At 51.8% G+C, this 25,445-nt stretch overlaps 5 protein-coding genes across 7 annotated transcripts in view; 1 reads left to right on the top strand and 4 right to left on the bottom strand.

Annotated features, from left to right (window-relative positions):
• EXOC4 (exocyst complex component 4) overlaps nt 1–25,445 on the top strand; it is a 375,161-nt gene that overhangs the window by 143,068 nt on the left and 206,648 nt on the right. The window lies entirely within an intron of this gene.
• Nucleotides 8,053–9,157, bottom strand: LOC146762224 (uncharacterized). Its single transcript, XM_085511696.1, has 2 exons — nt 8,968–9,157; nt 8,053–8,802 (listed from the first exon to the last, which is right to left on the bottom strand). The coding sequence occupies exons 1-2, from the start codon at nt 9,155–9,157 to the stop codon at nt 8,300–8,302; spliced, it is 693 nt and encodes a 230-aa protein (XP_085367822.1). The 3' UTR covers nt 8,053–8,299.
• LOC107312906 (E3 ubiquitin-protein ligase PHF7-like) lies at nt 9,167–11,065 on the bottom strand. Its single transcript, XM_085510446.1, has 6 exons — nt 11,023–11,065; nt 10,651–10,742; nt 10,458–10,559; nt 9,776–10,231; nt 9,243–9,681; nt 9,167–9,186 (listed from the first exon to the last, which is right to left on the bottom strand). The coding sequence occupies exons 1-6, from the start codon at nt 11,063–11,065 to the stop codon at nt 9,167–9,169; spliced, it is 1,152 nt and encodes a 383-aa protein (XP_085366572.1).
• Nucleotides 10,230–15,261, bottom strand: LOC146762223 (uncharacterized). The gene is made up of 2 exons (XM_085511683.1): nt 15,204–15,261; nt 10,230–15,040 (listed from the first exon to the last, which is right to left on the bottom strand). The coding sequence occupies exons 1-2, from the start codon at nt 15,244–15,246 to the stop codon at nt 14,388–14,390; spliced, it is 696 nt and encodes a 231-aa protein (XP_085367809.1). The 5' UTR covers nt 15,247–15,261; the 3' UTR covers nt 10,230–14,387.
• LOC116654339 (E3 ubiquitin-protein ligase PHF7-like) lies at nt 21,122–24,200 on the bottom strand. The gene is made up of 9 exons (XM_085510443.1): nt 24,107–24,200; nt 23,639–23,730; nt 23,446–23,547; nt 23,074–23,198; nt 22,754–22,916; nt 22,556–22,662; nt 22,221–22,334; nt 21,951–22,069; nt 21,122–21,787 (listed from the first exon to the last, which is right to left on the bottom strand). Exons 1-9 carry the CDS (start codon nt 24,198–24,200, stop codon nt 21,135–21,137), a joined length of 1,569 nt encoding a protein of 522 aa, XP_085366569.1. The 3' UTR covers nt 21,122–21,134.

Here is a 25,445-nt window from a genome sequence, read left to right as displayed (position 1 = left end):
TGTTGGCCTCTTTCCATGGTATCCGTGTTAAGCATCTTTGTGTCACAGGAGATTTGAAAGCTCTCCGAACACCGCTGGGAAACCCTCTGTGGTTTGAGTGCCTCGAGTGCTTGTGATGCTCTTTCCTACCCTGCTGTAGCTGCTCCAGATTATTTGATCTACTATTGTGGGTAGTCAGTCCTGGGATTGATGGCTTTGCAATAAAGTCAGACTTCCAGCAAAGACTGCACTATTTCAGCACTGCTCTGTTTTCTAATATAATTGGAGAGATTAATTACTCTTGAAAATTGCTTTTATGTTTCATTTTGATGGAGATGAAAGAAAAAAAAAGGAAAAGAATGTACCCATCTGCTTTGCATTGCAGGATGCCAATGTTGCTCAACCCAGCCTAGAAAAGTCCAACTAAAGTTGGACCAAACCGTAGTTAGAAGTTGAGTGCTTTGGATTTCTGGCGGTCTCTGTTCCATCTCATTGGCTGTCAAGTGGTTTTATGTAGAACAAATTCTGCACAGGAAGGTCATGTTAAGGGACATGGTTTAGTGGGTACTATCAGTGATAGGTGGACGGTTGGACTGGATGATCTTGGGGGTCTTTCTCAGCTTTTGGGATTCTGTGATTCCATGGTCAGGTGAGCGAAGGGCGATGTAAACAAATGTGCTTTTCTGCTGTTCTCAGAGTGCTGCTTGGAGCTGGGAGGAAATAAAAGCTAGTGTGATTTTGGGTGTGTTTTCTGTCTGCAAGCAGCTGCCTGCTCCTACCTGACATTCCAAATTGTCCTTTTCTTGCTGGCTCATTTGGAGTCTCTGGTTCTGTACAAGGGCACACTATCTAAAATCAGTAGAAGCTGCACTGAAGTTTGTTCTCAAATACTATTTGTATTTAATTGGCAGTCTGTTACCTGATGTCTTCAATGGTCTTGAGGAGTCGACTTTCTCATTATGTTTGTCTTAGGATGTATTTTAATGACTTGCATTCCTATAGGGGTGGCCATCGTGGTGATGATGATGAAATACCCAGCAGAAGGTGGGTGACCTTAGGAACCAGAGTCGTAGGAAGAGGATGACTTCAGTGGGATGAAATGCAGGGTACACACACATGGGGTTTGAGAAATTTCAGCTATAAATTAGGAGCTAATCAATGATGGAGGATAAGTGGTGATTATACCACCAGTTGATTACAGAGTGACTTTGAGATGCTGAAGTAATGCTGCTCAGGGAAGGGGAAAAAAAATAGGCAAATGCAACTCAGGCAGAGATTGGAAGGCATTAATGTCACTGTACAAGTCCCTGAGATTCTGAAACAGCGGGTGCAGTTTCTGGCTGCTTCTGTTGGGGGTGGGGGGAAAAAGACCATTTCATAATGGCAAAGTAGTCAGTAAGGTGATGCAGTTGTTTGCCAAAGGCATGAGGTTCCTTAAGTGGGGGTGAAGAACTACTTGCTAATAAACAGAAAATGGTGTTGCTACAGAGAGGTGTAAACCAGCCAAAAATAGATTTAATCCAGGGACTGGAAGAAGGTTTCTAAGAAGTAGAGGACTGAGCTCTGCGCAGCAAAGGCCAGAAACGTCTGGTGTTTGTGCTTATGATGGTTACAGAGGGGCAGATGTGGGAGATGGGGCTCAGTTGCTGAAGGAGAAACTTAATGACCCTGGAAATCCCTTCTAGTTTTTTGTCCTCATTTGACACGCTTCATGTTTTTAATTCAGTTTGTATTTAAATGGGGGACTTTCAAAGCAGTTACAGGGAATGTTTTCCAGAATCAGCCCCTGTTTGCTGTGGTCAGTTTTAGCTGCAAATAAAAGAAATGTGATCTTTACTGTAGGAAGAGGCTGCTGCTGCTGAAACCAATACATTTTTGTTGTTACCGGAGCATTCTTGAAGTCTGAAAAATGATGAAATCTTTAATAACTCTGTGCTTGCCGCTGTTCTCCTGGGCTTGTGGCAGATATCAGATTTTAGAGATACTGTTGAAATTAACTTGGAAACAGGAGATGTCAGACAAAAAAACAACGACATGAAAATCCTCCAAAATGGGCAAAGTCGAGAAGAAATAGTCAATAATTACTGCTGTAACTCAGAAAGTGTGGTCTGTGTTCAATAACTCTTGTCAGTCTGGAAGGAGGGAAGAAAAAAAACACACTAAAAGAATCTGAATTACATAAATAATGAAAGAGCTAAAAATGCCTTGGTTTTGTAATGTAGATGAAGGCAAGGTGTCATGACAGGAACACATTTACATATTAGAATTATTTAATTATCGTATCTTGTCCTCTAAAGAAGCAAAAGGTCCATGAATATTCATGTCTTCAATTAAAATATTAATGATGGAGTGATACTTGGGTTTTTAGGTCTCCAAACAGCCATAAACAGTTTTATTTAAATGCAGGGAGGAGTGGAGGGGGAGTGGATGTGGAGAAGGAATTGCCTTTTGGTTTTCAGGGTGCAGAGGCTCCACTGTTGAAGAAGACACCATTGGTTCCACATTTGCTCCATCCCAGTGATTTCTTCAACCTTTTTCAGCTTCATTGCATTGAGCACAATTCGGTGTTGCCAGCTTAGACTACAGCTTCCTGCTGGCTTTAAATTAAAGGAAGTGAAGGTTTAAGTGGTACCTAAATAGTCAGGTTGCAGGCAGCTAGTAAATATCTCCAGTTAGTGAACAGTCCTGAAGAGGAGTGTGCAAATCTTAGAGCAGTAAAGCATTATGAATGGTTGCCCTAGAATTATTCATCCAGCCCTTACAACTGGCTTTGCTAATGGAGAGGAATTCTACAAGGATAACAAGGCAGAAGAAATCTGGTGTTTCTTTTTAATTATCGGTAAGGAGAAGAGCGTACATCTCATTTATATGAACACAAGTAATGAAACTGTTCAGGGTAAGCAATTAACTGAATGGATACAAGCCTTTTGGCTGTTACTTTGCGTGGAGCTAAACATAACATAGAAATAACTGACACTGTGCTCCAGTCTAACAAATCCTTTTCATTTGTTACAAGAGGTGACTGAAGACTAGGACATTTTGTATATAGAACCTGGCTAGTGAGAAATTCCAAGTGCTTACTGTTCTATTTTATAAAAATATGACTATTTTAACTTATTATAGCATCTGGGCTTATAATGTGTGTGATGGATGGTGCGAAACAGTGATACCCAAAGATTCTGTACTAGATTTCATTTAGTGTATCTATTTTGTTCAACTCAATTCATGCATACCAGGAAGAGCTGGGAAGAGACAAGGTTGCATCAGTGTAAAAATTGCTGTTGTTATTCTGTGGTACTGAAGCTGCAGAAGGAGCCACGAGTGCTTCACTTGCTTTGTAGCCTGTGCTGAAGGCATGTAACAAAGCTTGAAATGAAGTATGGCGTCATCTGGGATGGAAAAGACCTTCAAGATGATGAAGTTGAACCAATTATAATGGATTGTGATGCCACCTAGATGATTGTATTCTCAATGCAGGTGATTGCTGTTGATATTTAAGCATCAGGGAAGCAACCTGAGTTCTGCTGCTGTAAATCAGTGACCATTTCTACTACGGTGCCGTGTCCCTGGAGTTGTTGTTGGATAACCCCTGGCAGCCTCATCTGCTGGGTGGCAGCCCTGCCAATAGCAGGGAGTTGAGACTAGATGAGCTTTAAGCCCCCTTCCAACCCAAGCCATTCTGTGATTCTAGGATAAGTCTGTTTTAAAAAAATAATGATTGAAAAAAAAAAGAGATTTTGGCAGAATCATGAGCTGTCCCTGCCAAGAATGTGACGGACATCATGAGAAATGACGGCATTGCAAAGGCTTTTGGAGGGTTGAAGAAGGGTGGAAGAGCCTTTTGATTTGCTGTTGGGGAGCTTTGAAAGTCTGTTTTAAAAGACAGAGCAAAGATGCCCAAAGTGGTAAGCGTCAATGAGAGCATTCAATATCTTGAACTATTTCAGTATTGACACACAGAAGCTTTTTGTGGTTCCTGGTGGTGAAAGAATCTTATGCATGTGAAGAGTTAATGAACGGAGCTCTTGGCAGCAAGGGCATGAGTGTTGTATAGCCCTTCTTGCATTTGTTTTGAACTTTAAAAACAACAGCCTGATTAGTTGGAGCAGGTTTCCCCCAGGGGATGGCTGTGGAGCGTAATTTCATTACAAAATACACTGCTTGGAGATGAACTGGAGTTGGGTTTTTTTAATCCACCCTAAGGGATTTGACATTTCTATTTCTTGACATTTCTCTCATTGTTAGAATAGCTTCTTTGTGCTTTGTGCATTTCCTCCCCTGGTGAAACTGTAGCTGTCTCCTTGAAGCTTGGAGCATCTTTTCTTGTAGGTAAAGCTGGCAATAGTTTGAATTAGTTCAACAGGATGGCTGGAAAAGGAGGGTACGCTGCAGTGCTTAAATGTGTAGTATAAAGCAGTAGTCCATTGAACACGGGAACATTTAAAACCGTTATTCGGAAAGGATGTTACCTGGCAAAGAAAGGTGTAAAAATAGCAGTGGGTTACTCAGAGGTCTGGCTTAGGGTGTGGTGCATACGACAAAAGTAGCAGCCGTGACAATCTTGTTCAGGATCCAATTATTTTTAGAATAATGGATGTTTGTATGATATTTTTCTGACTTCAGCTGCTTCTCTCCACCATTCTCCTCTGCAGTCTTTGAGTTAAGTGGTAGCATAGCAGCCCAGCATTGAAGGGCTTTGTCATTTTTCTTTTGCAGCAGAAGAGAGTAGGTACCTTTGCACCTTCATCTGCAGTGATCCCGTGAGGGGCATGTCACATTGCATTCTAGTAATGGGCACCAGTCTTCTGGCAGAGTTTACAGCATTACAGCTATTCTCACATTTCTGCCAGTTAGGGATCTTAGCAGGTATTAACCTCTGCAGCCAAAGTCCCCATTGTAATTCTATTCTACAGGCAAAGCCATTGGTTTAACCAATTGCATGGTGTGGGTATTAAGAAGAATTTCTTCTCAGAGTGTTTAGGCATTAGATAGGCTGCCATTAGACAGGCTACCATGAAGTGGTGGAGTCAGCACTTCTATTGGCACTCAAGAAATGTGTAGATGTAGTTCTCAGGGACATGATTTAGTTGGCACTATTGGTGGTAGGTAAGTGCTTGGACTGGATGATCCCAGAGGTCTTTTCCAACCTTAATGGTCCTGTGATTCTTGGAAAAGGATGGAAGTTCCTCCTTGAAGAGCAAGCAATTTTTAGCTGATGTCAGTGCATTGATTTATACCAAAGGCCATGGATTGGAGCATAGACTGTCATTGGAATTGCCCAGCAGTGTTCTGTTGAACAGCTGGGCTTGCCATTAGTTTTTGGGGTGCAGAACCCACAGAGGACCTGTGCTGGCCCACTCCTTGGTGCCAACAGGTAATTTCTTTCTCTGCGCCCTGTAGCTCAGCACCTTCCTGTAGGAGTGTAATATAGATCTTAAAATTCTGGGGGAGGTGGGAAATCATTTAGTTCCGCAGTTCTCCTGTGTTGTGGGACCTTTGTATTACTGAGTGTCACTCGGAATAACACAGCTCCCTTCCTGTGTTGGAGCCTGGCTGCTTTCCTCACTTGTAAGTAGCCCTTGTAGGGGAAAAACAGGGGGGAAAGTGCTGTCTGAGCAGTCCCCCATCAGATGAGGATTCTTCTGCCTCTGATTCTTTTCTTGATGAGCGGTAGTTTTCAAAGTAAGTTTTGTGGCTCTTTGAAGCTGAAAGGTTAAGACCACAGCAGAGGGGGGACCTCTGAACTCAGTACTCCTTCACTCCTTTCAGATGCAGAATGTCTTATATCTATTTTTAAAGAGAGAATCTTGGATTTCCGGACTGCAGTGACAGATGATAGAACACAGCTTGAAAATACTGTTTTCCGGGCTTCTCATTGCTGCAAGAAGAAGCTTCCATTCTTAGGGAGTGCACACCTTGACATGGGAACAACTTGGGTTTGTGCCCATTCCTTTGCCACTTTGATGCCAAATTGCAGCCATTAGACTTGGCACTCAGTGCATCAGGGTGCTATCAGTGAAGGAAAGGCTGTAGTTGCTGATGAAGGCCTTTTAGAATAAGGAAATGACGGCTGTGTGAATGGCTTTTTAAAACATGTACCTCCTGTGCTTTTCTTGTCAGTGCTGCACAACAGTACCAGCAAATAAAGATGGTAATTTAGAAAGCAGAGCCATTAGGAGTTAACTGGTCAAAATTTAGGAGAAATCTTCAGTGCCACGTCTTTAGAAATGTACAGAAACATGCAGCAAAGCCCGGTCATTCTCCTTTCTAGAGCTTGTTATATTAGGTATGGTGTGATCCTGACACACTGACTCCAGTGAAATTGTTTTTTATTAAAGTCACCGGGTTATTTCTTGCGCTAGCAGTAGCTTTGATTAAGCACTATATTAGGGTCATATCCAGGAATAACAGCATTTCTAAATCCCAGGCTGTATTTGAGAGAATTGTGATTAAAGTTCCGGCTGTTTTCCTGAAATTCCTAATGTGTGCTTGGGTTGAGTTACCTCATTTTTATTGGTGCTGGAGTTCACATTGAGCCCCTTGCGATTTCATGCCAATATCAGTGGCAGTCTCCAGAGGGAAGCAATTTTGCATTAAAATGCAAGAAGTGAAAGCTATAGCAAAATTAACACAGGGGTCTACAATTTCCAGTGACTTAATAGCCACAGTGTTGGTCGTTTTCTAAAACCTAATTCATCTTTGATTGAATTTCAGGCAAAACAAAGCGTGAAGCATAAGGAGGTGGGGAAACCCATCTAAAAGAGATTATGGATGAACAGGTTGAAAAATGCTGCCTGACAGGTCATACTCCGAGCAATCTGATAATCCCTGCAGGAGCTGGGAGTTGGTTTTGTGCATTTTGTGCACTGGCATGGACAAGCCATTGCAGTTCCCTTGGGGAAAACCCATGTTATTAGCAGGGATCATTCTGCATATTGCTGGAAAATGAATTAATTCACACTAGTGTACGCACAGATGAGGGATAAGGCTGTTCTGTTGCTGTTGTAAATATGTAAAGGCAGAACGGTGGTGAATAATTAAGCTGGATAAGTTTTGCCTTGTCTCCACATACCAGATTTGTTTTCAGTCAAAGGACTGGTAATGTTATCTTTATTAAAATAATAAATAATAATAGGAAGTGGAAAAGAAGTCCAGGACAGCTATTTTGGAAAACAAACAGCTGCAAGCAGTTGGTGAGTCACATTGGGTTGGAAGGGATAAGAGGATATGAGTCCAGCTCTGCTGCTATAGCAGTTTACCTGTAACAGTGTACGTAAAACTTCTTTCACCCTGCTAGCCAAACTCTTTTAATTACACCCCAGGGTGTCATTGGTATTTAATCTACAAGACACAGCCCCCACTGTTAGACTGACTCCTACAGCCTCCTCAGTGCCAGCTGTGCATATTTGGGGCTGGATGTGCCCCTGAGGAATGGGTTCGCCCTGAGGAGTGTCTCCTGGTGTCTTTCCTGTAAGGATGGCAGAATGTGTCTCCACCAAACTATGTCCCTCTCAATCCCAGATGCTCCCCAACCTCTCCACCTTTAGCTCCGCCACCATTCTGAGCAGATCCTCCTCTTGTTCACAGGGCAACCAGGCGGGATCTCTCTTTCACTTGAGAGCAGTGACAGTGCCAGGCACTCCCACAGCCTGAGACCTGAACCACTGCATGGACATACATGCTTTGTGTGTGAGGCAGCACGTTGCTTTCTGCAACAGCTCCCTGCAGCATGGGAACTGTGGCTGCACCTTGGTGCTATGGAGGACCAACAGCCTGTCAAGTGATGGCTCTTCTCCAGGGTGACCAGGTGCCAAGGACTCTGCTAATTGTCTGTCTGCAGCAATGGCCACGTCACAGCCTTCTGGTGTGCCACGCTGGTTGTTCCCATTCTGTTCACTAGGAATGTGCTGAGGAGGAGAAAACCCTGTGATCCCAGTGCCTAAGTTTGCCCATCTGAGCTCAAGCAAAGAAGCAGCAACAGACAAAGAAATATGGGTGGGGGGGTTGGGTTTATTTTGTTGGACAGTTGGGATTAGAGCCAGCACGTTGTGCTGGCATGTGGATGGTTTGATGTCATAGTTTTTGGGGTGTCTGACTGGGATGGGGGAAGGGGGGGGAAGGAGGGGGTGATGATGTTTTCAACATAGGACTCAAAAGTGACTTCAAGCGCAGGATATCCCTGCTGTTGGAACAGCTTCTATGCCATCTTTTTTCAGGCTGACTGCGCTGGGTGGGAGGAAAGATACTGTCTTTGTTGGATCCAGGAGTGACTTCATTCCCGGGATAGCCCCCGCTGTTGGAATTGTCTCTTGCAGCCTCCTCAGTGCCAGCTGTGGGCATTTGGGGCTCGATGTGCCGCTGAGGAACGGCTTCTCCTGCGGGCCTCCCGTGGCTGCCTGGGCCGCTCCACGGTGTTTGATGGCAGGGAAACCGTCGAGGACCTCCGTGTCCCCGCTCTGGTGGTGCTGCGGGATCTTCTCTGAGCAGCTGGAGATGATGTTCGCCTGCTGCCTTGAGGTCTTCTGGAGCGGCTTTGGGAAGCTGGGGCCCGACCTTGCAGCGGGGAGCGGCTTCGTGTCCGGCTTGTTCCCCGCTGCCTGGGACGCCTTCTGCGTTCAGCCGCAGTGGCTGCTCTGGAGGCTCTTGATGTGCCCCGTGTAGTGGATGGCTGTGAGTAGCTCAGGGAACTGTGTGATGGCCCCGCTGCTGCCTGGCTAGTGGGGCCAGAACTCCTGTCCCCTGCTTCCTGGTGGGTGTGGGATGGCCCCGAGCCCTCCTGGCTGACAGTGCTGGGACCTGGGAGCTCTGACATGGTGCTGGAGGCTGTAAGGGAAGGAGGGAAGGTCAGCAGGAGAAAGCTGTAGCCCCGGGTAGGGACAGGCTGCCACCCCCCCTGGGGCAGACAGAGTCTGTCAAAGCTGCCCCGAGTGCATGCTGCAAGGTCCTGCCTGGTCCCAACGCGGTGCCACGCAACTCATTGCCTCTTACCGGTTCCCAGGCCAGCACAGCTGTCGCACTCCCACTTGGCTGTTGTATTGCTCAAGTGGGAGCAGCGTCTGTGGGTCCCCTCAGCAGCACAGGAGCTGCACAGCATCAACTGCCAGGGCCTGGGGAAGGAAAGAGGTTGTGGCCGTGAGTAGCAAGTGAGCCAAGGCAGGGAGTGCCGGGCACAGCACATCTCTGGTGCTCAGTCCTTGCTCCCCCAGCCTGTGGTGAGGCTGAGATCCCTCGCAGAGCCTCAGAGAGCTGCTGTGGTAACTCACCCCCTTGTAGCTGCCTGCCGTCTGCCTCTGGGGCAAAGGCACTTGATGGCATCACAGTTCCTGTGCCTCTGTCGAAGTCCTTCGTATTCCCCACTGTCCTCCCATGAGGGTCTTCTACAAGAGAATGGAGGGAATGTGATGAGTCCCCAGCATCCCCAGCACGAGACCCAAGGTCATCCCATCTCATCCACCCCAACGGCATTTCCAGCTTCTCCACGAAGCTGAGGCATGTGCTCCTGTGACAGCCAAGGGTCAGGCCTGCCGAGACACTCACTGGGCCGGCCCAGCATTCACGCCTTCTCATCTGGATGATTTGGCAGAAGGACACCAACCTGTCTGGGACGTGGATCCCCATGGTGGACATTTCGGTGCAGAAGACAGTGTTGTCTCTACAGGCAGGGCACCGGAAGCAGTCCATGCCAGCATTCAAAGCCTGTTTCTGCAGGAGAAGCGCAAGAAGCAGAGTGAGCGTGAGCGGTGCCTGGTGCTGCTGGGCAGGCAACGTGTGTGCAGGGTGAGGGGAGGGCTCCTACCTGGATGCATCCGCGGTGGAACCAGTTTTGTGTGCACGCTGGGCACACCATGGTGTAATAGGACAAGCTGTCCCCCACGATCTCCTGGCAGATGACGCAGGTGGTGTCTTCTGCTGGAGCTCTGACAGGTGTCTGTCGAGGACGGTGCTCCCAACAGAAGGACCTGGAGGAAGATGGAAGGGATGGGCACGCTGAGAAGTGCTGTGAGGAGGGCAGAGGGGCAGGAATGCACCCCCAGGCCTTGGTCGTGGCAGGCTGCTGGCAGGTGACCTTGTGGGTTCCTCCGTGTCTTGGCTGCTGCTGACAGCCCTTACCTGTGCTCTCCAAAGTATTGGGTGATGCATTGCCCGTCCTCAGCGCAGGGCAGATGGAAGCTGCGTGTACAGCCGCTCTCTGCGCATGTGATGGCAGCCCCCCTCTCACCGCAAACAAAGCATTGCTGTAAAGATCACAAGAGCCCCATCAGCGGCAGGCTCAGGGCCTGCATGGCCAGCCTCACAGCTGTGGGCAGGGCACTGGTGTGGACGCTGCTGGGTCACGCTCTACAAAGCAGCCTGGCAAACAGGGCAGGATTAGTGTTGGAGGTGGTTGGAAGGGCTGCGATTGCTCTCTTTGGGTCAAGGCTATGCTGTTGTGAGAGCCCCTCCTGGCACAAATGTGCCTGTTGTGGTCAGGTGCTCACCTTGTGGTTTGCTTGCTTGACCTTGCACATGAGGGGAGCAAAGTCAATGCCCATGTCTTCCTCGTCGGGGGGTGTTTCTTCCAAAACGACGTGGGCAAAAGCCTGGAGGAGAGAAAAGAGCAGGGTCTCATGAGGCCAGGAAGGAAGGGAGCATCCTGGCAGGAAGCGGTCAGGATCAGCTGGGGGAACTCACCATGCAGAACTCATGGACTGAAATGAAATAGTCACCAATCATGTGGCCGACGATGTCCGGGTCACATTCTGCCCGGCCACACAGCACACACTCTGCAGAGGAGAGAGCAAATGTGAGCAGCAGTGAGCACCTGGTGGGGCCAGGTGTCCCCAGTCAGACCCTCACTGCTGCTCTGTGCCTGCCGTGCTGGCTGGAGTTGGTGGAGGGGAAGGGGCCGTGGCAGGCCCACCCAAGGCAGCCACACGCCAATGTGTGCCCGTCTGGGAGCTCCTGCCTGCCCCTTCCTCCCCTCTCAGCTCTCAGCCGCAGGCAGAGCCCCAGCACCCCTCTGCCCAGTATTGGGAGCTGTGCACAGGGATGTTGTGGCCTCACCTGGTTCCTCCGAGCTGGAGGCCTTTCTCTTTCTATCAGCCATGATATGCGATAACAGCGAGCACTGCAAGAGTCACTGCTCTCACTTCACCTCACCAAACCGCACTGGTGCTCGGCCTGAGCCCGGCAGCCTTAGCTCTGCTCCAAGCATCACGTCACAATGGCCGCTCCCTGACACCCACTGTGACATCACGGTCACCGCCCCATGGCAGCTGTGGGCGCGGGCCCTTGGCTCCCAGGCAAGATGGTGGCAGCCCCACAGCTTCTCTGGACAACCTAGGAAAGGATTTCCTCCCAACATACTGTGTTGATCGCCCCTCTGTCTGTCAGAGCTGTGGCCACTATTATCTCAGATGATGCTAACTCACAGAACGTACCACTCAATAAAGAACCACGTTTCCATGTGAAACAAGAAAAAAAGCAATTAAGATCAAGGCTGATGTTTCTGTTCTTCTTCAAACACTTGATCCAGCACAGCTGATACCCTCCATTGCTCAACACTTTCTCCACGTTGTCCACATGCCAGAGTAACATACCACAGTTTCCATGGATGGGCTTTTGGGCTGCAAGAGCACGCTGCTGCCTCATGACCAGCTTCTCATCAGCCAGGACCCCCAAGTCCTTTTCCGCAGGCCTGCTCTCAAGAGCTTCCTCCTCCGCTCTGTCTAAATAGCTGGGATTGCCCCATCCCCAGATCAACACCTTGCAATTGCCTTTGTTGAACCTCATTAGGTTCTCCTGGGACCACTTTTCCAGCCTGTCCAGGTCCCTCTGGATGCCTTCCCTTCCTTTCCCTTCCCTTCCCTCCAGTGGATCCATTGCACCGCTCAGCTTGGTGTCGTATGCAAACTTGCTGAGAGTGCTTGCAGTGCCATCATCTTTGTCCTTGATAAAGACGTTGAGAAGCACCGGTCCCAAGTATTCTGCCGAGCTCAGCTCCATTTATGCCTGATCCTATCTCTACACATGCTGACAACGTCCAATACTCTTGCCAGTCTACACTACCCTTCTTCCACTTTCCACACCTTTCTCTCTTTTCCCTCACTTTAAGCTGCAGGTCCTTGCTCAGCCACGATGCTCATCCACCCCATCAGCTCCATCTCTTGCGCTGACAGAAGGGTGTCCTTCATGAGCTGCCTGCTCTGGTCTGCTCCTATGCCCTTAGGGACAGCTTTCCAGGGAATCCCATCCAGCAATTCCTTGAGCAGCTGGAAGTTTGCTCTCCTGAAGTTCAGGGTCCTGACTCCACTTTCTGCGACACTTGCATTTCTCAAGGTCACAAACTCCTCCACGGCACCATCACTACAGCCCAGTCTGCCTCCAATCTTCTCTCATGCTTTCCTTGGCATTGGTGAGCACTGGCTCTGGTAAGGCTTCACGTCATCTCGGTCCATCTACAACCCGGACCAGGAAGGTATCCTCAACAGGCTCCAGGAATCTCCTGTTTTGTCTGCCAGCCACCCCGCTGCTATCCCAGCAGATACACATCTGGGTGCTTGAAACCCCCCATCAGAACTAGAGCCTGCCAGTGTGACACATCTGGCTACTGAATCAAGAAGGCATCATCAACTGGCTCCCCTTGATCAGGTGGCCCGTTGTAGAGCACACCCATAGTTGTACTTTTGTGGATGAAACCTTGATTTTGACCCATTTAAGTCCCTCCCCAGCTTTGCTGTAGGCTCCCTTCAGGAACTGAAAGGCCACCACCAGTCTCCTCCAAGCCTTGTCCAGGCAGAAGAGCCCTATTTCACTGAGCCTGTCCTTGCATGAGATGGATGTGCTCCAGCCCTCTGGCAGTCTTTGTGGCCCTCCTCTGGCTGTGCTCTGACAGCTCCGCATTGGGGACTCCAGCAGTCTGCACTAATAAGCATCCAGGCATCTTTTGAATATCTCAGGAATAAGGAGAGTCCACAACCTCTCTGGACAGCTTGTCCCAGTGTTGGGTCACCCTCACTGTAAAGAAATGTTTGGTCATATTCCTATGGTAGAGTTAGTGCCTAATGCTCCTTGGTGCTGATGCAGGGCAGCAAGGAATAAAGTCTGGCCTCAGCCTCTTGTCATCCACCACTCAAGGTTTGTGGATGGGTGGCTGAAAGGGAATGGAAACATCAAGGACTTCAAGGATTTGGTGATAGTATAAATGAGTAAAGTAGCAACTTAAATGAACAATCTAACAACTTTGTGAAAGTTCTCATGAGAAAGAAGAACACAGCGCTCATGATAGTAGGTGCCAGTAAAGTGCCCGTTGTCACCGTGACAGTTGACGACAGTAACCAATTGCTTAATTGTAGATTGACACATATTGCCTTTCAGGTGTATTATCAAAAAGATGTCTTAGTGTACTTTGAGTCCTGCTGCTAACTTGTATCGAGTTCTCTCTTGATTCCAAACCTCCCTCCCACAAAGAATTGATAAGCACTGATACGATCCCTTCTGAGACTACTGCAAGGTAAACAGCAGTAGGTGTATCAGCCCTTCCTGCTGATGCAGGTGCTCCTCCAGGCCCCTCATCGTCTTTGCAATCCATTGCTGGACTCTCCAGCAGTTCCCTGCTGTTCTTGAGCTGCGGAGTCCAGACCTGGACACAGGACTCCAGATGTGGCCTCGATGTGACAGTGTAGGGGGAGAAGAGAACCCCTTTTGCCCAGCTGGCCAGGCTCCTTTGAATGCAGCCCAGGCTGCCACGGGTCTTCTTGCCCACAAGGGCACTGTGATGGCTCCCAACCACCACACTGGCCACCAGGGAACCCAGATACTTCCCCACAGAGCTCCTCTTCAGCAGCTCAGCACCTAATTTTACAGAAGTGTGTGCTTCTTCCTCCCCAGAAGCAATGCCCTGTACTTAGCCTAGTTGAACTTCATCTAGTTCTGCTCTACCCAATTCCCAACCTGCCCATGGGCTGCCCAGCAGCCTTTGCACAAACACTGGACTGGTCTTGGGAGGATATAACCCTGTGATCCCAGCGCCTAAGTTTGCCCAGCTCAGCAGAAGCAGAGTAAAGGAAACTGACAAAGAAATTTAAGGGGGATGGTTGGGTTTATTTTTTTGGACAGTTGGGACTGGAGCCAGCACATGGTACTGGCCCATGGCCCAAGCCACATATTTTTGGGTTAACTAGGTGGGGGATGGATGTTGGCTCTGATGTTACACCTGGGAGTGACTTCATGCCTGGGATGCTCCCACTGTTGGTTCTGCTTCCAAGCCGTCTAGTTTTTGGCTGATTTTATGGTGGACATTTGATGCAGGATCGATATTGGTCCCAGGAGTGACTTCCTGCCTGGACAGACCGCCTTCCCCGATGTAATTTTGGGGGATAGATGGTGGAGGGGGGATGCTGGCTTTGATGGTCGGTCTAGGTGTGACTTCATTCCTGGGACAGCCTCTGCCGTCTCCTGCAGCCTCTTCTGAGCCGGCTTTGGGCATATGGGGCTTGACGTGCCGCTGAGGAACGGCTTCTTGTGCGGGCCACCCATGGCTGCCTGGAGCATTCCGCAGCATCTGAACTCTGGGAAACCCTGACGGACCTCCCTGTCGCTGGTCTGGTGGTGCTGCGGGCTCTGCTCAGAGCAGCTGGAGCTGGTGTGCGCCTGCTGCCTTGAGGTCTTCTAGTCGGGCTCTGGGAAGCTGGGGCCCGACTTTGCAGCGGGGAGCGGCTTCGTGTCCGGCTCATTCCCCGCTGCCTGGGACGCCTTCTGCGTCTGGAGGCTCTTGATGTGTCCCGCCTGGTGGATGTGCGGGAGCTGCCTTCAGTGCCCGGGGTGGTCATATGGCTGCTCCCATGGTGTGCTGGACCGTCCCCACATGCATCCTGAAGGCCAGGAGCACGTGAGCAGATCGCCCCATGTTCTGTTCCCAGCTCGCTGGTCTCCAGCAGCTGGGAACTGTGCGATGGCCCCAATGCAGACTGGCTGGTGGGGCCTGGCCTGCTGTCCTCAGGCTCCTGGTGGCTGTAGGATGTCTGCAGGCTCTCCTGCCTGGCAGTGCTGAATGCAGCAAGTGCCAAGATGGTGCTGGCAGCTGTAAGGGAAGTGGGAAGGTCAGTGGAAGGAACCTGTAGCTGCGGGTAGGAACAAGCTGCCGTCCCTCCTGTGGCAGACAGACTCTGGCTGAGCTGCCCTGAGCACGAGCTGCCAGGCCTTGCCTGGCCCAGCCCACTGCCACACAACTCATCACCCCTTACCGGTCCCCAGGCCTGCACATCTGTCGCAGTCCCACATGTTCATTCTGATGCACGAGTGGGAGCACTCTCGGTGGGTGTTCTCTGCTCCACAGGAGCTGCACAGGATCAGCTGCCAGGGCCTGGGGAAGCAAAGGGATTTTGGGCATGAGGCCTAAGTGAGTCAAGCCAGGGAGTGCCCGGCACATCTCTGTTGCTCAGTCCTTGCTCTCCCAGCCTGTGCTCAGGCTGAGATCCCCCGCAGAGCCCCAGACAGCTGCTGCGGTCACTCACCCCTCTTCTTCTGCCTGCCACCTGCCTCTTGGGCAAAGGCACTTGATGGCGTCGCAGCTCCTGTGGCTCAGTACAACTGGTGTGTACACGTAACTGTCCTCCCATTCTGATCTTCTACAAGAGAAGGGTGGGAAATTGATGAGTCCCCAGTGTTGTCCCCAGCATGTGACCCAAGGCTATTCCATTTCATCCAGCCCAACTCCATTTCCAGCTTCTCCGTGAAGCTGAGGCACGTGCTTCTTTGACAGCCAAGTGCCAGGCCTGCCGAGACACTGCACGGGCAGGCCCAGCACTCGTGCTTTGTCATCTTGATGGCTTGTCAGAAGGACACCAACCTGTCTGGGACATGGATCCCAAGGATGGACATTTCAGTACAAAAATGGGCGTTGTCCTTACAGCCAGGGCACCCGAAGAATGCAGGGCCATCATTCAAGGCCTGTCGCTGCAGGAGAAGCACAAGCAAGGTGAGCGTGAGCAGTGCCTGGTGCTGCTGAGCAGCAAGCGTGCCTGCAGGGTGAGGGCTGGGCTCCTACCTGGATGCATCCCCGGTGGAACCAGGTATGTTTGCACACTGGGCACACCAGAGTGCGGTAGGATGCCATGTTCCCCACAGTCCCCTGGCAGATGATGCAGGTGGTGCCTTTTGCTGGAGCTGTCGCTGCTGCCTGTTGGGGGCGGTGCTCCCAGCAGAAGGACCTGGGGGAAGATGGAAGGGATGGGCACACTGAGAAGTGCTGTGAGGAGGGCAGAGGAGCAGGGAGGAGCCCCCAGGCCCTGGCTCAGGCTCTGGCAGGCTGCTGGGAGCAGTCCCTGCTGGATCCTCCGTGGCTTGGCTGCTGCTGACAGCCCTTACCTGTGCAGCCCAAAGTACTGGGTGACGCATTGCCTGTCCTTGGCGCAGGGCAGGTGGAAGCTCCGTTCACAGCCGCTCTCTGCGCATGTGATGGCTGCCCCTGTCTCACCACAAACACAGCATTGCTGCAAAGAGCAGAACAGCCAAATTCAGTGTCAGATTCTGTGCCTCCACAGGCAGCCCCACAGCTCTGGGCTGGGCATGGAGTGTGGCAACTGCTGGATTGCGATCTATGAAGCAGCCTGGTGGACAGGGAGCATCTCCAAGGGCAGGACTTTGTCCTGGTTGGACAGGCTGCGATTGCTTTTCTTGTGACCAGGCTAAGCTGGTGTGAGCCCCTCCTGGCACAAATCTGCCTGCTCAAATCCTTACCTGCTGCCTTGCCTGCTTGACCTTGCGCGTGAGGGCAGCAAAGTCAATGCCAACAGTTCCCTCCGGTGTGGGTGTCTCATCAAAAGAGATGTTGGCAAACTTCTGGAGGAGAGAAAAGTGCAGGATCTCATGAGGACAGGAAGAACGGCAGCATCCCAGTGGGAAGCAGTCAGGATCGCTTGAGGGAACTCACCAAGCAGAACTCATGAATCCTATACCAAATCTGGTCAAATGTGCGACCGACGATGTTTCGATCAACATCTGCGCGGCCACACAGCACACACACTGCAGAGAAGAGAGCAAATGTGAGCAGCAGTGAGCACCTGGTGGGGCCAGGTGTCCCCAGTCAGACCCTCACTGCTGCTCTGTGCCTGCCGTGCTGGCTGGAGTTGGTGGAGGGGAAGGGGCCGTGGCAGGCCCACCCAAGGCAGCCACACGCCAATGTGTGCCCGTCTGGGAGCTCCTGCCTGCCCCTTCCTCCCCTCTCAGCTCTCAGCCGCAGGCAGAGCCCCAGCACCCCTCTGCCCAGTGTTGTGAGCTGTGCAAAGGGATGTTGTGGCCTCACCTGGCTCCTGAGAGTCAGACATCTTCCTCTTCCTAGCATACATCATTGGCATCAACAGTGAGCACTGCGAGAGTCCCTGCTCTCTCTACGCCTCACCAAGCCAAACTGATGCTCAGCCTGAGCCCGGCAGCCTTAGCTCTGCTCCAAGCATCACGTCACAATGGCCGCTCCCTGACACCCACTGTGACATCACGGTCACCGCCCCATGGCAGCTGTGGGCGCGGGCCCTTGGCTCCCAGGCAAGATGGTGGCAGCCCCACAGCTTCTCTGGGCAACCTAGGAAAGGATTTCCTCCCAACATACTGTGTTGATCGCCCCTCTTTCTGTCAGATCTGTGGCCACTATTATCTCAGATGATGCTAACTCACAGAACGTACCACTCAATAAAGAACCACGTTTCCATGTGAAACAAACAGCTAAAAAAGCAATCGAGATCAAGGCTGATGTTTCTGTTCCTCTTCAAACACTTGATCCAGCACAGCTCATTTCCTCCATTGGAATATATACAGCTTTGCTGTAGGCTCCCTACAGGGTCTGTATTGTGGCCACCAGTCTCCTCCGAGCCTTCTCTTGTCCATGCTGAAGAGCCCCATCTCACTGAGCCTGTCCTTGCAGGAGATGGATGTGCTCCAGCCCTCTGGCAGTCTTTGTGGCCCTCCTCTGGCTGTGCTCTCACAACTCCATGATGGGGACTCCAGCAGTCTGCACCAAAAAGCATCCAGGCGTCTTTTGAATATCTCAGGAATAAGGAGAGTCCACAACGTTCCTGGACAGCTTATCCCAGTGTTGTGTCACCCTGACTGTAAAGAAGTGTTTGGTCATATTCCTATGGAAGAGTTAGTGCCTAACTCTCCTGGGTGCTTTTGCAGGGCAGGAAGCAATAAAGTTTGGCCTCATCCTCTATGCGGCCACCACTGATGTATCGATAAGCATTGATAAGATTCCCTGTCAAACTACTGCAAGCTAAACAGCAGTAGGTGTATAACTATGTCATCGCTGCCTACCTGAATCCAACATAGGGAACAGCAATGTGAGGGATATTCTAGGTAGGGGGGTTTCTGCCTTACATCTTTAACCCAAGCTCCCAAGAGACAACAGAGCTCCCTGTGTAGAGGCTCTAGTCTACACACTGGTCCTTCTTCTCCCTTCAGCAGAGAGTCACCAATGACAATGACCTGTAATTTTTTCTTTGCTGAGGAGGTTTTCATGCTGTGTGAAGAGGCTGGACTTTGGTGGCAGCTCCACGTGGGGAGAACCATGGTCACCACCAATGTCCAATTGTCCCTGCTGAGCACCGTACCTATTCCACAGGGGCAGCAGGGGACGCAAGAGAATCTCTGGGCAGGTGGGCCGGCTTCGGTGAGCAGGGAGCTTTTGACATGGCCACACACCTAACGACGTTGTTGCTAGGGAGAGGAGAGTGCGGGGGTCTCACTGCAGCAGGAACACCGTCTGCCTGCTGGTTCCCCAGTTATCTGCTTGCAAGGTAACGGGGGTGATGTGCTCCACGTGGAGCCTCAGCTGGCTGCCTAAATCTCAGGGCCAAGAGGGACTGGCACCAACAGTCAGTATCCCTCTTACATTTCCTAATGATCCTCCGCCTCTCCTCCTCCTCCTTCAGGTCAAACACAGTAGCTGCTCATATCTAACACAAGCTCTGTCTCCATCACCTAGCACTGCAAAGGCCAGGCTCTGGCACCCAGTGCAGCCAGAGACCTGAGCACTAGCATCTTGTTTTGGGACGTCGGTCTGATTCTCCAAATATTTCTTATGTTGTGTTGAGCAGGACTAGGGAAGTCATCCGGACGTGTACTTGGCATTGGTGAGGCCTCACCTCGAGTACTGTGTTCAGTTTTGGCATGTCAACACAGAAAGGACATGGAGGTAATGGAGCAGGTCTAGAGAAGGGCAGTTTGTCTCGTGAAGGGCTTGGAGAATCAGCCCTACGAGGAGAGGCTGAGGAAGCTGGGGCTGTTTAGTCTGGGGAAAAGGATGCTGAGAGGAGACCTTATCGCCATCTTCCAGTACCTGAAAGGTGCTTATAGTGAGAGTGGGGCAGGTCTATTCTCACTGGTGACAAGTGACAGGACGAATTGACCTCAGTGACAGGGGAATTGACCTCAAGTTGGGCGAGGGCAAGTTTAGGTTGGATGTTAGGAAACGCTTCTTTACAGAAAGGGTAGTTAACTACTGGAATAGACTCCCCAGTGAGGTGTTGCAATCACCATCCCTGGTTGCGTTTAAGAGCCGTTTGGATGTGTTGTTCAGGGACATGATTTAGCACATGGTCGTTAGAATTTAAGTTCTATGGTTAGGCTGCGGTTGGACTTGATGACCTGCAAGGTCTTTTCCAACCTGGGTAATTCTTTGATTCTGTGATTCTTGGATGCAGCCTTCCTTTGACTTGTGCAGCCATGGCAAACCAGCAGACTCACCAGCCCCTTTAGTTTAGCCTTAAAGGGCCTTAAAACCCAAAGGGCTTTTCTAGGCAGAGGGCGTGGAGGCAGAGCCGTTGCCGTGGAAACTCCCCCACTGCCTCAGCCACTCAGGCAGCGGGCCTGATGTAGGCCGCGCCCACAGCTGACCTTTTGTGGACGGATCCTTAATTTTGAGCCATTTATGTCCCTCCCCAGCTTTGCTGTAGGCTCCCTTCAGGGAGTGTAATGTGGCCACCAGTCTCCTCTGAGCCTTGTCTTGTCCATGCTGAAGAGCCACAGCTCACTGAGCCTGTCCTTGCAGGAGATGGATGTGCTCCAGCCCTCTGGCAGTCTTTGTGGCCCTCCTCTGGCTGTGCTCTGACAGCTCCACATTGGGGACTCCAGCAGTCTGCACTAAAAAGCATCCAGGCATCTTTTGAATATCTCAGGAATAAGGAGAGTCCACAATGTCCCTGGACAGCTTGTCCCAGTGTTGGGTCACCCTGACTGTGAATAAGTGTTTGGTCACATTCCTATGGAAAATGCTCCTTGATTCTGTTGCAGGGCAGTAAGATATAAAGTTTGGTCTCATCCTCTTGGCGGCCAACACTGAAGTATCAATAAGCACTGATTAGATCCCCTCTCAGACTCCTGCAAACTAAACAGCAGTAGGTCTGTCAACCCCTCTTGCTGAGGCACGTGCTCCTCCAGGCCCCTCATGGTCTTTGCAATCCATTGCTGGACTCTCCAGCAGTTCCCTGCCGTTCTTGAGCTGCGGAGCCCAGACCTGGACACAGGACTCCAGATGTGGCCTCGCTGGGAAAGAGCAGAGGTAGAGGAGAACTCCATTTGCCCTGCTGGCCAGACATTAGAAGCACTTCTTTCTCCTCAGCTATAAGGCCCTGCACTTAGCCTTGTTGAATCTCATATAGTTCTGCTCTACCCAATTCCCAACCTGCCCATGGGCTGCCCAGCAGCATTTGCACAAACACTGGACTGGTCTTGGGAGGATATAACCCTGTGATCCCAGCGCCTATGTTTGCCCAGCTCAGCAGAAGCAGAGTAAAGGAAACTGACAAAGAAATTTAAGGGGGATGGTTGGGTTTATTTTTTTGGGATGGTTGGGTTTATTTTTTTGGACAGTTGGGACTGGAGCCAGCACATGGTACTGGCCCATGGCCCAAGCCACATATTTTTGGGTTAACTAGGTGGGGGATGGATGTTGGCTCCGATGTTACAGCTGGGAGTGACTTCATGCCTGGGTTCCTCCCACTGTTGGTTCTGCTTCCAAGCCGTCTAGTTTTTGGCTGATTTTATGGTGGACATTTGATGCAGGATCGATATTGGTCCCAGGAGTGACTTCCTGCCTGGACAGACCGCCTTCCCCGATGTAATTTTGGGGGATAGATGGTGGAGGGGGGATGCTGGCTTTGATGGTCGGTCTAGGTGTGACTTCATTCCTGGGACAGCCTCTGCCGTCTCCTGCAGCCTCTTCTGAGCCGGCTTTGGGCATATGGGGCTTGACGTGCCGCTGAGGAACGGCTTCTTGTGCGGGCCACCCGTGGCTGCCTGGAGCATTCCGCAGCGTCTGAACTCTGGGAAACCCTGACGGACCTCCCTGTCGCTGGTCTGGTGGTGCTGCGGGCTCTGCTCAGAGCAGCTGGAGCTGGTGTGCGCCTGCTGCCTTGAGGTCTTCTAGTCGGGCTCTGGGAAGCTGGGGCCCGACTTTGCAGCGGGGAGCGGCTTCGTGTCCGGCTCATTCCCCGCTGCCTGGGACGCCTTCTGCGTCTGGAGGCTCTTGATGTGTCCCGCCTGGTGGATGTGCGGGAGCTGCCTTCAGTGCCCGGGGTGGTCATATGGCTGCTCCCATGGTGTGCTGGACCGTCCCCACATGCATCCTGAAGGCCAGGAACACGTGAGCAGATCGCCCCATGTTCTGTTCCCAGCTCGCTGGTCTCCAGCAGCTGGGAACTGTGCGATGGCCCCAATGCAGACTGGCTGGTGGGGCCTGGCCTGCTGTCCTCAGGCTCCTGGTGGCTGTAGGATGGCTGCAGGCTCTCCTGCCTGGCAGTGCTGAATGCAGCAAGTGCCAAGATGGTGCTGGCAGCTGTAAGGGAAGTGGGAAGGTCAGTGGAAGGAACCTGTAGCTGCGGGTAGGAACAAGCTGCCGTCCCTCCTGTGGCAGACAGACTCTGGCTGAGCTGCCCTGAGCACGAGCTGCCAGGCCTTGCCTGGCCCAGCCCGCTGCCACACAACTCATCACCCCTTACCGGTCCCCAGGCCTGCACATCTGTCGCAGTCCCACATGTTCATTCTGATGCACGAGTGGGAGCACTCTCGGTGGGTGTTCTCTGCTCCACAGGAGCTGCACAGGATCAGCTGCCAGGGCCTGGGGAAGCAAAGGGGTTGTGGGCATGAGGCCTAAGTGAGCCAAGCCAGGGAGTGCCCGGCTCATCTGTGGGGCTCAGTCCTTGCTCTCCCAGCCTGTTCTCAGGCTGAGATCCCCTGCAGAGCCCCAGACAGCTGCTGCGGTCACTCACCCCTCTTCTTCTGCCTGCCACCTGCCTCTAGGGCAAAGGCACTTGATGGCGTCGCAGCTCCTGTGCCTGCGTACAACTGGTGTGTACGCGTAACTGTCCTCCCATTCTGATCTTCTACAAGAGAAGGGAGGGAAAGTGATGAGTCCCCAGTGTTGTCCCCAGCATGTGACCCAAGGTTATTCCATCTCATCCAGCCCAATCACATTTCCAGCTTCTCCGTGAAGCTGAGGCAAATGCTTCTTTGACAGCCAAGGGCCAGGCCTGCCGATACACTGCATGGGCAGGCCCAGCGCTCGTGCCTTGTCATCTTGATGGCTTGTCAGAAGGACACCAACCTGTCTGGGACATGGATCCCAAGGATGGACATTTCAGTACAAAATCGGGCGTTGTCGTGACAGCCAGGGCACCCGAAGAATGCAGGGCCATCATTCAAGGCCTGTCGCTGCAGGAGAAGCACAAGCAAGGTGAGCGTGAGCGGTGCCTGGTGCTGCTGAGCAGCAAGCGTGCCTGCAGGGTGAGGGCTGGGCTCCTACCTGGATGCATCCCCGGTGGAACCAGGTATGTTTGCACACTGGGCACACCAGAGTGCGGTAGGATGCCATGTTCCCCACAGTCCCCTGGCAGATGATGCAGGTGGTGCCTTTTGCTGGAGCTGTCGCTGCTGCCTGTTGGGGGCGGTGCTCCCAGCAGAAGGACCTGGGGGAAGATGGAAGGGATGGGCACACTGAGAAGTGCTGTGAGGAGGGCAGAGGAGCAGGGAGGAGCCCCCAGGCCCTGGCTCAGGCTCTGGCAGGCTGCTGGGAGCAGTCCCTGCTGGATCCTCCGTGTCTTGGCTGCTGCTGACAGCCCTTACCTGTGCAGCCCAAAGTACTGGGTGACGCATTGCCTGTCCTTGGCGCAGGGCAGGTGGAAGCTCCGTTCACAGCCGCTCTCTGCGCATGTGATGGCTGCCCCTATCTCACCACAAACACAGCATTGCTGCAAAGAGCAGAACAGCCAAATTCAGCGTCAGATTCTGTGCCTCCACAGGCAGCCCCACAGCTCTGGGCTGGGCATGGAGTGTGGGAACTGCTGGGTTACACTCTATGAAGCACCCTGGTGGACAGGGAGCATCACCAAGGGCAGGACTTTGTCCAGGTTGGGCAGGCTGCGATTGCTTTCCTTGTGTCCAGGCTAAGCTGGTGTGAGCCCTTCCTGGCACAAATCTGCCTGCTCAAATTCTTACCTGCTGCCTTGCCTGCATGACCTTGCGCGTGAGGGCAGCAAAGTCAATGCCAACAGTTCCCTCCGGTGTGGGTGTCTCATCAAAAGAGATGTTGGCAAACTTCTGGAGGAGAGAAAAGTGCAGGATCTCATGAGGACAGGAAGAACGGCAGCATCCCAGTGGGAAGCAGTCAGGATCGCTTGAGGGAACTCACCAAGCAGAACTCATGAATCCAATACCAAATCTGGTCAAATGTGCGACCGACGATGTTTCGATCAACATCTGCGCGGCCACACAGCACACACACTGCAGAGAAGAGAGCAAATGTGAGCAGCAGTGAGCACCTGGTGGGGCCAGGTGTCCCCAGTCAGACCCTCACTGCTGCTCTGTGCCTGCCGTGCTGGCTGGAGTTGGTGGAGGGGAAGGGGCCGTGGCAGGCCCACCCAAGGCAGCCACACGCCAATGTGTGCCCGTCTGGGAGCTCCTGCCTGCCCCTTCCTCCCCTCTCAGCTCTCAGCCGTAGGCAGAGCCCCAGCACCCCTCTGCCCAGTGTTGGGAGCTGTGCACAGGGATGTTGTGGCCTCACCTGGCTCCTGAGAGTCAGACATCTTCCTCTTCCTAGCATACATCATTGGCATCAACAGTGAGCACTGCGAGAGTCCCTGCTCTCTCTACGCCTCACCAAGCCAAACTGATGCTCGGCCTGAGCCCGGCAGCCTTAGCTCTGCTCCAAGCATCACGTCACAATGGCCGCTCCCTGACACCCACTGTGACATCACGGTCACCGCCCCATGGCAGCTGTGGGCGCGGGCCCTTGGCTCCCAGGCAAGATGGTGGCAGCCCCACAGCTTCTCTGGGCAACCTTGGAAAGGATTTCCTCCCAACATGCTGTGTTGATCGCCCCTGTTTCTGTCAGAGCTGTGGCCACTATTATCTCAGATGATGCTAACTCACAGAACGTACCACTCAATAAAGAACCACGTTTCCATGTGAAACAAACAGCTAAAAAAGCCATCGAGATCATGACTGATGTTTCTGTTCCTCTTCAAACACTTGATCCAGCACAGCTCGTTTCCTCCATTGGAATATATACAGCTTTGCTGTAGGCTCCCTTCAGGGACTGTATTATGGCCACCAGTCTCCTCCGAGCCTTCTCTTGTCCATGCTGAAGAGCCCCAGCTCACTGAGACTGTCCTTGCAGGCGATGGATGTGCTCCAGCCCTCTGGCAGTCTTTGTGGCCCTCCTCTGGCTGTGCTCTGACAACTCCATGATGGGGACTCCAGCAGTCTGCACTAAAAAGCATCCAGGCGTCTTTTGAATATCTCAGGAATAAGGAGAGTCCACAACGTCCCTGGACAGCTTATCCCAGTGTTGTGTCACCCTGACTGTAAAGAAGTGTTTGGTCATATTCCTATGGAAGAGTTAGTGCCTAATTCTCCTGGGTGCTTTTGCAGGGCAGGAAGCAATAAAGTTTGGCCTCATCCTCTTTGCGGCCACCACTGATGTATCGATAAGTATTGATAAGATTCCCTGTCAAACTAGTGCAAGCTAAACAGCAGTAGGTGTATATCTATGTCATCGCTGCCTACCTGAACCCAACATAGGGAACAGCAATGTGAGGGATATTCTAGGTAGGTGGGTTTCTGCCTTACATCTTTAACCCAAGCTCCCAAGAGACAACAGAGCTCCCTGTGTAGAGGCTCTAGTCTACACACTGGTCCTTCTTCTCCCTTCAGTAGAGAGTCACCAATGACAATGACCTGTAATTTTTTCTTTGCTGAGGAGGTTTTCATGCTGTGTGAAGAGGCTGGACTTTGGTGGCAGCTCCACGTGGGGAGAACCATTGTCACCACCAATGTCCAATTGTCCCTGCTGAGCACCATATCTCTTCCACAGGGGCAGCAGCGGACGCAAGAGAATTTCTGGACAGGTGGGCCGGCTTCGGTGAGCAGGGAGCTTTTAACATGGCCACACACCTAACGACGTTGTTGCTAGGGAGAGGAGAGTGCGGGGGTCTCAC

The sequence above is a fragment of the Coturnix japonica genome, chromosome 1 (genome assembly GCF_054131305.1).
Source record: "Coturnix japonica strain WE chromosome 1, WE-NBRP24, whole genome shotgun sequence".
Taxonomy (NCBI): Eukaryota; Metazoa; Chordata; class Aves; order Galliformes; family Phasianidae; genus Coturnix; species Coturnix japonica.
This window is presented reverse-complemented; position numbering and strand designations above follow the sequence as displayed.